At 46.4% G+C, this 13,123-nt stretch overlaps 1 protein-coding gene across 2 annotated transcripts in view; it reads right to left on the minus strand.

Moving 5' to 3' along the window:
* Positions 1–731: 731 nt before the first annotated feature.
* Positions 732–13,123, minus strand: part of LOC108050775 (epidermal growth factor receptor) — a 45,335-nt gene continuing 32,943 nt past the window's right edge. For both annotated transcript variants that reach the window (XM_017132634.2, XM_017132633.2), the window contains exons 2-5: positions 5,890–6,112; positions 4,442–5,616; positions 4,195–4,327; positions 732–4,126 (exon numbers count right to left, since the gene is read on the minus strand). In XM_017132634.2, the coding sequence (XP_016988123.2) occupies positions 1,669–4,126; positions 4,195–4,327; positions 4,442–5,616; positions 5,890–6,112 (3,989 nt within the window). In that variant the 3' untranslated portion in view covers positions 732–1,668. The remainder of the gene's footprint in view (positions 4,127–4,194; positions 4,328–4,441; positions 5,617–5,889; positions 6,113–13,123) is intronic.

Consider the following 13,123-nt stretch of genomic DNA (forward strand, 5'->3'; position numbering starts at 1 on the left):
AATCGGATGTCTGTAAGAAAAGTTATGGGCTTAGAGCGCAGGTTTTAGGTGACTTTTCAGCAAAGCCAATTTTCGAAAATTTGGAAAGGGGTAACATCGTTAAAATGACAAAAAATCGACCCCAGAATACAAACCAAGTTAAGTACACAGATTTTTAGAGAATTAAAACACGATCATTTAGAAGTAATCCATTTTGAAATCGGATGTCTGTAAGAAAAGTTATGGGCTTAGAGCGCAGGTTTTAGGTGACTTTTCTGCAAAGCCAATTTTCGAAAATTTGGAAAGGGGTAACATCGTTAAAATGACGAAAAATCGACCCCAAAATACAAACCAAGTTAAGTACACAGATTTTTAGAGAATTAAAACACGATTTAGAAGTAAGCCGCTGTGAAATCGGATGTCTTGAAGAAATGTTATTATAAGGGTTTAATCATAACTTTTTGCTAAAATTGAAATTTTTCTGCTGTAAATGCCAATTGATTGGAACGTTTAAATCGAATTCAACGATGTTGTTTTATATGATCGTGTTTAAAAATATTTTTTCCAAATATATCCTATAACTTTACACGATCGGAAAAAATTGCAATATTTGACAATTTATCAAAAAACTAAGATTATAATGGGGATGGCATATATGATTCATAGCTCTGTGCTGCGGAATGTGTTTTGGATGATGGAACTATACTTACTTGTCATCTGAAATAGCCTGACATTTGCAGTAAAAAACGCTGTTTTTAATTTATTGAAAGTAGTTTTATTTGTGTATATATATTCACATATATGTAAATAGGCTAGTTTAAATAAAATTAACTTATTCGGTATGCATAACTGCACTTGGCAAATCTACACGTGTATAAATGGTACATATATTGTATATTATAAGTATATGTTTGTGTGGATTACTTATATATCTTTGATCAGTAACAGTAACGGCCAGGCATTCGCTTACACTCTAGTGTGCCAACAAAATATTCGAAATCTTTAGGAGATTTGCATCGATTGATGCATGGCACGCTCGGGATTTGATAGTCAAACTTGTTATATCGAATGGGATTTGAAACTAGGCCTAAAATTGAAATTAAGATCGGTATGTGGCTACTCATTGATTAGTTTTTCTACTATTTTCATTTGCTTAATTGTGTCGAGTCGTTCGATTTGTTCATTGTGTTAAAAGTCCTTAAGTCGAGTCCTACAAACTATATCACAGTTGGAAACTAGGCGCTAAAAGAGACTACAACTACTACTACTACAAGTACATGAATTAATTGATGCCCGAGTGAACTGGACATCGGTTTAGCTTAGTGTGCGCGCTCCGGAGGAGCCTATCCCGATGGGAGGATCTCTTGGACGCGTCTAAGAAATGCACTATCGGTGTTTTGTTCTCGTAATTACATGGAATCTACAAGCGCAGGATCGGAATCCTGCTGACTACACTCATTTAGAGGCTAGGATAGAGAAGTATACACAAAGATACGGGGGGAGGGGGGACTGGCTAAGTACACTAGAGAGTAATATCGGTAGTAATATACAAATCTATGGGTCGGTCTAGGCTTTGTACAGGCGCACGGTCTCCTATCTAAGATAACAGCCGGCGACGGCATGTCCGCATGGCTTCCAAAGGCACTTGGCAAGATTCTCCGTTGGCAATTACTCCTCTTTCCATGGAGTCTACACCCTCGTCTCATTGTTGCGATTCTGATGCAGTGGCTGCAGCTCCCGCTGAGTATCGTTGTAATACTCGTGATCGGAGCTGGTGGGCTCACTTCCAGTCATTGGGATCTTCACGTCCATGGTGCCCGGAATCTCCATCACCGGAATCCCGATGGTCTGCGTGGGTATCGGGGCCTCTCCCACGCCCAGAGTCTGTGCATTTAGCAGATACTCCGGATTGTCCACACTCACGGGCACACCGATGAGATCCATGTAGCCAGCGGTCAAGCCCACCGCTGCCATGTTGTTATGGTTGGGATTGTTCGTGTTGTTGTTGTTGTTGGGTCCCGGCTGGCAAGTGGGCATCAGGTAATCATCCTCATCGACGGGCAGATCCAAACGCAGATTGCCCACACCCACTTCGCGGGCACTCGAATCGGTCTCATCGTCGCCGCCACTGGAATTCTTGTTGCTGGGATCCTTGCAATAGCGATTCAGCTTGGGCACCTCATCGGTGCCATCGGTCCTGTGGCTGGGACCCGGCCCCGTCTTGGGTTGCAGGTAGTTATCGGGCTGCGCAATCGCTTCGGAGCCATCGGTGGTGGGCGCCAGCTTCCGGATGAGATCCTTCTCATCCTGATTCGTGTAGGCCGGCAGGCGGGTGAACTTGTCCCCAGGAATGGCCAGATAACGACCCGGATCTTGGGCGAACTCGGCAAAGACCGTGGTCAGATGCTTGAAGGTCGGTCGCATGGCAGCATCCAAGTGCCAGCAGGAGAGCAGGGTGCAGTAGATGTCCAGCGAGCAAATGGCCGGCTGCTCCAGTTTCAGGCCGACTTCGATGAGATCGGGTATATCCTTGGCGGGTATGTTCTCATGCGGCCGCTGGCCAAAAGTCAGCAGTTCCCAAATGGTCACTCCAAAGGCCCACACATCCGACTTGCTGGTGAAGATGCGGTTGCGAATGCACTCCAGTGCCAGCCACTTGATGGGCATCTTACCACCATCCGCCTTGTACTCATCGGAGTCGGTGCTCAGCAACTTGGCCAGTCCGAAGTCCGTGATCTTCACCACCGAGGGCGTCTGCACCAGGACATTGCGGGCGGCCAGGTCCCTGTGGACCAATCGCTTCTCCTCCAGATACGACATCCCCTTGGCGATCTGCGTGCTCCAGTTGAGGAACGCCTTGGTGCCGATCTTGTCCCGGTTCGTTCGCACATAATCCAGCAGGCAGCCCAGCGGCATTAGTTGCGTGATCAGCATCATTTGCGAGGACATGCAAACGGCCAGGAGCTTCAGCAGATTGACATGCTCCACGGAGGCCATGATGTAGGCCTCGCGCAGGAACTCTTCGCTGGACTCGGCGCCCGTTGACTTCAGCAGCTCCTTGATGGCCACTGGGATCTTGACATTCTCATTTTCGGGCACCCAAACGCCCTTGTACACACGGCCGAAGGCTCCCATTCCAAGGACTCCGCCCTTGCGCAACTCGGCGTCCTTGACAATGCGCAGCTTGGCCAGATTGGCGCCAATGTTCGAGGGACGCAGTGGCTCGGAATCCTCGCAGCCCGTCAGAGCCATGGTCATCTTGACCATGTTTCTTGTTTCGTTCTTGGCCTTCTGCTTCTGCTGGCAAATGTAGGTGACCACGCACAGGATGCAGATGGTGGGCACCAGAACAGTTAACGTGATGATTAGGATCATGTTGACGTCCAGATTGGCCGTCATCTTGCTGCTGCGCGGTGGGCTAGATGCGCAGTAGGGTCCAATGTTCTGGAACTGGTAGTTGACATGCCGGAACTCCAAGGGACACTTGGAGGTGCAATTGAACATCGTTGAGTTCGCACTGGGGCTAGTTTCGTTCGCATCGAACAGCTTGAAGTTGTTGCAGGCCAGGCAATCATCGGCACCCGGTCCCGTGCAGCCCTTGCATTCCGGATCACACTCAAAACACTCCCGCCGCTCCAGATCCGTGTAGTGATTGGCAGGACACTCGTTCTCACACTGCTCCTTGCGCTTGAAGCCCTTGCACTTGACGCAGACCTGCTCGTGGAATCCGTAGTTGGTGCAGAGTTCGCAGAGCGGATGGCACTTGCGGCAGACCGCCTTCCCAGCCAGCGGCTTCAGGGAGCCCTGCTCCAGCGGATGCACATACTCCCAGTAGTAGCCATCCGGGCACTTGTCGTCCTTCAGCAGGCATCGCTCCACCGTGGCGTCCGTGTTGATGATGGCCAGGTTGCAGGTCTTGCAGGCTCCCTGACCGATGGTGTCCTTGGGTCCCGTGCATCCTTCGCAATGCGGATGGCACTTCCAGCACACTCCCCCTTCCTCGTACTTGTTCTCCGGACACTCGGACACGCAGTGCTGCTCGTCCCTCACATGGACACACTCCTCGCAATGATCCGCTCCGGGTCCTGTGCAGGATCGGCACTCTGGATGGCACACCATGCACGTACTGTTGTCGAACTGGTAGGCACTGATCGGGAAAACACAATGAATTAGCTACTGGACTACATATTGTTTTAAGGTATGTTTGTTACTTACTTGGAGATATTACGACAGTCGGCTATGCAGGTGCCATTATAGTAAAAGTTCGTGCAAGTGAGACACTGATCTGCGCCAGCTCCCCAACATCCATCCTCGCTGCACTCATCCGAACAAATGGTTCCATTTCTCTCTGTATATTAAATAGAATAAATTAGTTAAGGGGTAAACTATGTGTCTAAAGGACACACTCTGAAAGCTATCCATTTAGTGCAGTCTGAAATTGCAAGCTACAATGTGTACTTACCGCACAGGTCCGCTCTGAGATTCTCGTTGACCCACACCTTCTGCTCCGGGTCCACCTGGATGGCCGCCCACCGAATGTTGCCCACGTAGCAGAGATCCCGGTTGTGCTGGATGACCACACTGCCGGCGCTGATCTGCTTGAGACTGCGCATCTCCAGACTGTACAGCGATGACTTGACGATCGCCAAGGCGCCAAACATGCTCTCCATCAGCTGACGGCCGTGGATCGTCTCCAGGTTGCGGAAGTATGAGAGATTACGGAAACGCGGATGGATTCCCTCGATGTTCAGATAGCCGGTGATCTCCTTCACCGTGGAGAAGACCTCCAGTTGCTCGGGATCGAGTGGTATATAGCGTTCCCCCATCGTGTAGTTGGCATAGACATCCTGGAAGCCCGAGAAGGTCTGATCGAGGATGCGAATGTTGCCATCGATCACCGTACAATTGCGGAACGAGTCGATGTTGCCGGAATGCAGGACTGGAACGCCGGTGCATGTCTTGGGGCAGGGTCCGTTGCAGGGCACACACTCGCCGGCCTTGGCCGTCTTGTCCTGGGGACAGCTGCGCACACAGGCGCCATTGTCGCGCAACAGATGGCCGGGACACTCCGTGACACAGGTCGCTCCGTAGGCGTACTTGCCCTCCGGATTCGGTTCCAGCTCATAGGAGGTGGGATTGTATTTGCGCATCGGCGGGCACTCCTCCTTGCAGACGCCCTCGTCGAAGAAGTTCTTGCAGGCGATGCAATCCTTCTGAGTGGGTCCAGTGCATCCGCCGGCGCAGAACAAGTGGCAGCATTGCCTCGGCTGGGGTCCGTGGCAGCGACCGCCGGCACACTGGGGTGAACAGGTCACCTTGCTGAATTGCTGGCAATTGTTCGGACCCTCGCCCCAACAGCCCTTCAAGCAGCTCTTGTGGCACTTGGGGCATTCCCGTTCCGGCGCCGTGAAGTTGTATTTGTAGAACACATCCGCACCGTTGGACACGATCTCCTGCCAATCGATCGTCCGCATGTGGCAGAGGTTGTAGTTGTTGTAAAAGCCCACATGGCCATTCAGGACGTCGCGCAAGTTGGGCATCTCCAGCGTGTACATTTTGGAATAGGTGACGAACATGGCGTACTTATCCTCACCCACCAACAAACTGAACAGCGTGCGTCCGCGAATAATTTGCAGTCTGAAATTCGAGAGTTACAAAATTAATCTATGTTCCATAAATATTGTATTTTCTGAAATTACAATTAAAGTTTACAATTCCTACCATAAAATTAGTATTAACTTATGTCAGTTTTAAAAAATGTACTTTTTGGATTAAGAAGTTATAAAAAGCGGTAAACTTTGTTTGATTGCAGTGACTCCTATTTTTCTGTGCTTCCAAAATGTCTTTTAATAAAGTATAATCTATAAAACGCTACCACATTTTAAAAGTAATTTAAAAGTGCAAACTTACTTTGGAAACACGACTTTCTTGACGTCCACATGACTGATCAGTATATAGCCGGTGACCTCCCGAATGTTTTCCAGGAAGGACAGGTCCAGATTCTCATTGGGCAGCCAAGTCAGCTCCAGGTTGCCATCCACATACGTGCAGTTCGTGTACCGATCCTTGAGATTCCGGTAATGGTGTTCCTTATTCGAGGGCACTGACAGCCGGGATTTGGTGCCAATGCAGACTGCAAAGAGAGTTGAAAAGAAAAGGGAAATCGTTGTAATACTGTGGGTGTTTATGCGGGCTAATGGTTTTCCTAGTTTCGACTGACCCTAAACTGTCCAATTATCCACAGCCCACCAGATCGGTGGGTAGGTGTTGACTTATGCTCGGGCAGTTTGAGAAATAAATTTTGGGTTTCGAACTTCGGATCGTAAACGGAAATAGCTTTGCCCTGTTGTTTGTTTGCTCGGAAGCAATAAAATGAGGTAGATACCGAAACAAAACCAGTGGGCGCGAGACTCTCAGTGCCAGTGCCAGTTGGCGTTTTTAATAATTAGCAGCCCACGCAGTCTCGCATCTCAGCCCAGACGGCCTCTTATCATTAGTCAGCGACCTGTTTTAGTCGCTCTCGCGTTGTCGAGCATCTTCGGCGACAACTTCATTGATTTGCATCCGATAGATACAATTTCATATGCGGAGATTCTTCTGAAAAGGGCTACGTGGGCCACTGGGCCCTGCCAAATGTGTGGGCCGCGAAAGTGTGCCATGTGTCAGCGGTGAGTTGGAGTTAGACACCCACCTCTTCTTTGTGAGATGGCCCAACCCACGGGCATCAGAGAGCACCCAACTAATTACCCACAAAATGGCCGTTCCACCCAATCCCAACTTTATCGATTCCCTTCGAACAAATATCCCATAATTATGAGGAGGTACGAAACCAAAGACAGAAATATTTCTGTCGCCAGAAACGGAGAAATTCCATTGGCGATGGGAAGAAAAAGTTAAATGCCCCCAGATATGCGTCCCATGCATTCCGCCAAAAGGAAAGGGGAGTGGGTAGGTGGAGGGGGAGGGGGAGGGGGAGGGGGTAGGGGGTAGGGGGTAGGGGGAGATGTGGATGCGAAGGTGAGGCCACGACTGGGACCTCGACTTTGTCGCTGGACACTGATCAAAAGCGGCTGCTGCAGCAATCGAAGCGCAAAAATTTTCGTACAAATTCTTAAGCTTTGTTTCTACCAGTTTTTTTATTTTTTGTTTGTTTTATTTTATTTTATCTCTCTTTTTTGTTGTTGTTGTGGTCGAGGTTGCCGCTGGGCAGCAGCATCAGCATCAGCAGCAGCATCAGCGGCCGCCTTCATTTCTCATGCCGAGCGAAGCCGACATCACGAAACCCTTTTCAAGACTCAACTCAACTCGACTCGACTCCTCTCGACTGGGCTTTATCGCGGACAATTTTTCAGCCAGGTTTTTCATGTTCGAGGCCTGAAACTTAAGCCACGACGGCGGTGGATTCCCTGCCAGGCAAACGCTTCAACTCGAGTTCGTTTCTTGAGAATCGAGCGTGGCGGGGCATTTGCGATTTTTCTTCGCAGCGCGACACGCCCGCCGCAGCAGCCGAACACAGTCGAGGGCTCACAAAAAGGCTAATTTGTAATCCTTAGGCTAAGGCTAAGTGTGGCAACATTAATGAGTGGCCGGGGACTTTGTCTCAAGTCTCAGTCTCGCAGCACAAATCAAAGTCATAATTCATGATGTGCTCATTAAAACAAAAGACTTAGGCAACGAACCTCAGCGCTGAGATTAATCAACCAACACAGTCGTAGCAGCAGACACAGACTCTGGAAAATCGCTGTATTTGCTGTATTTGTTTATCGATTTGTATGCCAAGCCATCAACACACACGACTCCATCGCCGTGGCTGCCCTTCGCCGCCCCTCCGGTCATCATCTGACGTACTGATTAATAGGCAACCGCATTCCAAACCTTACTTTGCTGACTTTCTAAATATTGTTTTTGTTTCCAGCTGCCGCTGCCGCTGCTGCTGCTGTTTGCCTTTTCACCGAGATGAAAATGGTAGAAGAAAGCCAAGAGACTGCATAATCGATTCTTTCGGTTTTCCATCGGCAATTTGACTTTTGGACCCCAAGTTTTCCTCCGATTCTGGCCTAGACGCAAAGCGTTCTTGACGTTTTCCACCGACCCGCCCCGCCCCGTCCCGCCTCGATCCCGTCCTCTATCTGCCCCGCTCATCGCTGCAACAGAACTCAGACCCGACTCGCTCAGCCGGTTCTGCGCACTTAACAGTTGTTGTTGCTCACGTTCGTACCGCTCTCGGCGCTCATTCCCTTCCCCTCCCTTCCCATGCCTTCGCTGTATCTGTATTTTCATTTCGTGGAAAAGATTTTTAACTCATGGCCCGAAACCGAAAACCAAAAACAAAAACTCAGACCCCAGATGGCTGGCAACAATTTTGTGTACCCTCCTCGCCCGCGGCAACACGAAGAACAAGAATTGTCTAGATTTTTGTTGTATTATAACAAAAGATTTAAAAGGGCATTAGACAGGCTTTGTTTTCTCAGAGTTTTAGAGTTTAGAACTTGGGGATCGAATGGTTAACCCATTCGATCAAATTATCGGGCACTGCTCGCCCGTTAATATCGCCGCTGGCAATGTATGTATGTGAGTTTTGGAGATATTTGATGAACAAGTACATTGATCTGATCCGCGGCGTCGTTGGTGAAAGTTTCGATCCGGCGCCATATGCAGATGCAGCTGCCCGGATCGCAAGGTGTCATAGATTAACGTCCGACGGCAATTGCAATGCGATCGGTACGTACCCCCCACCCCCCTACCACTTTTCCCCCATCTAGCCAGCTCTTCATAAATAATTCATAACTGTTTTGCGACAATTTCAGTCCAATGCGGCTCGGCACGCGCCTATTTTACAATGAAATTGTGTAAAAGTGCTTAATAAATTCATTTGTGCGGCCATTAAAAACACGCAGCTCATTAGGGAAGGGGATGGGTGGGGAGGGGGGAATGGAGCTTAACACTGGATTGGAGCCATAGTCTCCAGTTCGACGCTTACGTGCGCGGATTTTGCAATTTTCCTCTCTCTGAGGTTTTTTTTTTCTGATACTTTATTTCGCTTTGCAGAATGCTGTTGCGGCAACTTTCTTCTTTCGTGTTGCCAGCTTTTTCCGCTGTGTTCTATGCTCGCGTCGTGGCGTCACGAAGGCGAAGGCAAATAAGCGCAACTGCAGCGGGTGGTGGGATGGTAATGGGAGGGGGTCAGGGTGGAGATCTTCCCCAGAAAACGCTGCAAGCGCAGGCGCATCTTCAGCTTGCCATAACAAATTTGCAGGCAACAGTCGTCGTGGCAGCAGCAGCAGCAACAACAAAGCACCGCCAATCGACTGTCCTCGGCAAAAAAGGCACTGTCAAAAATTACCATCCCAAAATCAAGTATCTCATTTAATTCAAAGATATTTTTAAAATTTATCGACCTTTTGTTTGTTGGACTTTATATATCCTGAGCATGAATAATAAAATATAATAATAACAAATCATCAGATGTTTTAGAAAATTAATATGTAATCAGCTTAACATTTTTAAAACTAATAAGTAGAATTGTTTAAAGAATTATTAGAGCTTTATAAATGAACCAAAACTTTAGTGTAGAAAACAATTTCAATAGTTTGTAAAGCCACAAGTTTTTAAATATATTAAGCTGTAAGCAAAAACTGGATAAACGTATTATGTTTTCGGCTCGTCAACTTTTATTTCTCTGAGTGCCTGAACAAAGGCAAATCAGGCAACGGCCACGAAACGAAGATGCAGCAACAACAGGCACAGAAAGGCAGCCTCTTGGCTGGAGATGATGATGGTGATGCCTTGTGGCGGCTCATCTGGCTGGTTTTCCTTCGCGGCGCCCCCCTTCCCTGATCCTCGTCACCATGATCAGCATCTTCTGCTTTCGGGTTTTCGTGTTCGAAGCGCGTTCATTTTGTTTCGAACAACAATTGGGCGCAGGTCGTGAGGCACGACAGCAACAACAGCAACAACAGCAATGCCTGGATTAGATAAGCTTATTGTTTTCGCTGTTCGCCAGCACTCTTTGTTCTGATGCCCCCCAACCCCCCTAATCATTGGAAAACCCCCAACTGGGCTGAGCTGCAGCTTTGGGCTTTGGCTGTGGCTCAGACTCTGGCTTAATGAGCACGCCCTGGCGCCATTTTTGGTCTGCTGCCTGGCTTTGAATTTTCGCATTCGCAACTATTTTTAGGCATAGAACGGCTCAAGAGCGAGACGGAAAAGAAAATCGGGGAGAGGTCTCAGAAGCGATCTCAGCACCAACGGGCAGCAATTCGTGGGCAGAGGACCGACAAACTCGGTCTTGGCTCTGGTTTTTGAAATCGAACGCCCACACGCAGAAAAAAAGAGGCAAAGAAAAAAGGCGGAGGCAGAGAGTCAAGCGAACTGCAGTCAAAAGTTCACAAAAGTCAGCACAGCAAGAAAAAGAATACTATTTTCTATATTACAAAATAAATATGAAATACGTATACGAAATACCAATATCAAAAAGCTCCAACACAGAATATAGTCTAAACAAATTTGGTTAGTGAGGAATTTATATACTAAAAATTTTTTAAATGCTTTAGATTATTGACTGCTTACTATTGCTTTAATATAAACATATTTAAACTCTATACATTTTGTAAGACTTTAAGATCAATTTGTAAACTAAGTGAATATGAAATATTAAAATAGTCTTAAATTTGTAAAACACCAAAACTTGTTGCTCAATTATTTGTTTACAAGAAGATAATCTATTCTATTTTCTGTGTATCCTAGGAAAAGTGACTTTGGGTCCAGGGAAATAAAACAAATATGCGCAGAGACCGAGACTGCGCAATCGCAGCAGCCCGAGATGCTCTCTCTTTTCATTCCCATCGCTCTCTGCTCTCGCTGGTGTTCGTGTGAGTGTGTATCCGTGTGGGTTTTAGAAAACCAGTATTTCGACTCGGTCTCAAAATTGCTGGAAGTAGTTGAACGGCCAAAAGTAAATGCAACGCTAATGCATCAACGACTGCAGCAGACCAGGCCTTAAAGTTCAGCACTGGCTGATGGCTAAAAGCCAAGCTCTGACCATTTCGAACTTCCATTTGGCCATTATTTCTTTGATATGATGGCTTAATCAGAAATGTTATGGAAAAATGCAAAGCGCACAAGGATACACACAGGCGAAAATAGCGCGTGCCTGTCGCCGTAATTAGCTAGGAAATGGGGGCCTCAGGGGGCTGGGATGCTGGAAAGGGGAAGCTGGGATGCTGGTTGGGCTCATGGTTGGACTTGGACCCACGAAGCCGTCGCAGCAAAGCGCACTATGGAATGCGGTTTTTCCAGCGTTAGCACGCACACTCAAGCCGCCCTGAGATGGCCTATGTGTGTGTGTGTGTGTTTGTCTATGTGGGAGAGGGGGATAGGTGGGTGGTTGTGGTGGTAAGCCAGCCACAGTTTTAAACTCCAAAATCTGGGCGGATTGGTAAACAATAAATCTCAAGAAATATGCATTTATTCAAAAAATGTCTATTACTTATAAATATTATAAAGAAAGGAATCGAGAAGACAATAAATCTGGATTTGTTTACCTACAAACAAGTTTTGAAAACAAAAAACCTTCTGCCAAACAAAAAGTTTAAATTGCATAAAATTATAATGAAATGCATATTTAAACAAGAAAGGAAAGCTAACTTCGGGCGGAGCCGAAGTTGAAATACCCTTGCAGAATATTCTGCAAATTATATTCTCCAAAATTATTCATATGATGCATTTTTAATACTCATAAAAAATCCCACCTTCCTAACTTTAAAAACACCAAAGTTATTTCATTTCCGATCAATCAGTTATATGGCAGCTATAGGATATAGTCGGCCGATCCTTATGAAATTTGGTAGGTCGGATTGATTGGCCAAATATAAAACCCATAGAAAATCTCAACTTCCTAACTTTACAAACACCAAAGTTATGGCATTTCCGATCAATCAGTTATATAGCAGCTATAGGATATAGTCGGCCGATCCTTATGAAATTTGGTACGTCGGATTGAGTGGCCAAATATAGAACCCACAGAAAGTCCCAACTTCCTAACTTAACAAACACCAGAGTTATGGCATTTCCGATCAATCAGTTATATGGCAGCTATAGGATATAGTCGGCCGATCCCGGCCGTTCCGACTTATATACTGCGTGCAAAGGAAAGAAGGGTGTGTGCAAAGTTTCAACTCGATAGCTTTAAAACTGAGAGACTAGTTTGCGTAGAAACAGACAGACGGACAGACGGACAGACGGACAGACGGACATGGCTATATCAACTCAGGAGGTGATCCTGATCAAGAATATATATACTTTATAGGGTCGGAGATGCCTCCTTCACTGCGTTGCACACTTTTGACCAAAATTATAATACCCTCTGCAAGGGTATAAAAAACAATTCAAATAGAGCCTTTTATAAATATTACCACAAGAAAAAATAACATGTTTTTCTATATAAAGAAATTGTTCACTATTTTAAATTTTTCCTCTATAGAAATGTGTGTATCAGTGTTACAATTCCAATAAATCAATCCAACCAATACAAATAAAATCCAACTACTCAGTAAAATTCTACGAAAAATGTTATCGAATGAATCTAAACTTCTACTATAAATTCTCATGTCAGAAATAAAAGATGGTTTGCTTTGCAGCCCAGGTCATTTCACTCAACTGGCTCGTTGCAAATAAATGCAGGTTTTGAGCTATAAAGGCGTTAACAACAATTGCCAGTTGTTCAAGTTTCCCAACCCCCTATATGATTTTGTTTAACGGTTTCAATTCGCCTGCACGTGCAGCTTGCGGCAGGCTTTTCTCCAGCATTTATTTGCATATTTGCCGCAGCTGTGCTTACTTATGGTCATAAAGAAAAAAAACAATACAGTAACCGAGAGCAAACAGCTCAAACAAATTCATTGGAAAAGGGCTTTGTGTTGAGCGATCGTTATTGCGAAAAAAGGGTAATATCGGAGACGATTAGTGGAACAGAGACAGGAGTCTTTATCGGTTTCATAACTCGCTTATCTAGCCAAATATCCATATATCCGGCTTTGTGGTAGTAACCCTCCATTAGCATAGACCCCGACCAAAGTTTTCCTATCAATATTTGCACAGTTGCTGGCGGACAAAACGCACATTAATTTGCAGCTACAAGATCACT

The sequence above is a fragment of the Drosophila rhopaloa genome, unplaced genomic scaffold (assembly GCF_018152115.1).
Source record: "Drosophila rhopaloa isolate 14029-0021.01 unplaced genomic scaffold, ASM1815211v1 contig_115, whole genome shotgun sequence".
Lineage (NCBI taxonomy): Eukaryota > Metazoa > Arthropoda > Insecta > Diptera > Drosophilidae > Drosophila > Drosophila rhopaloa.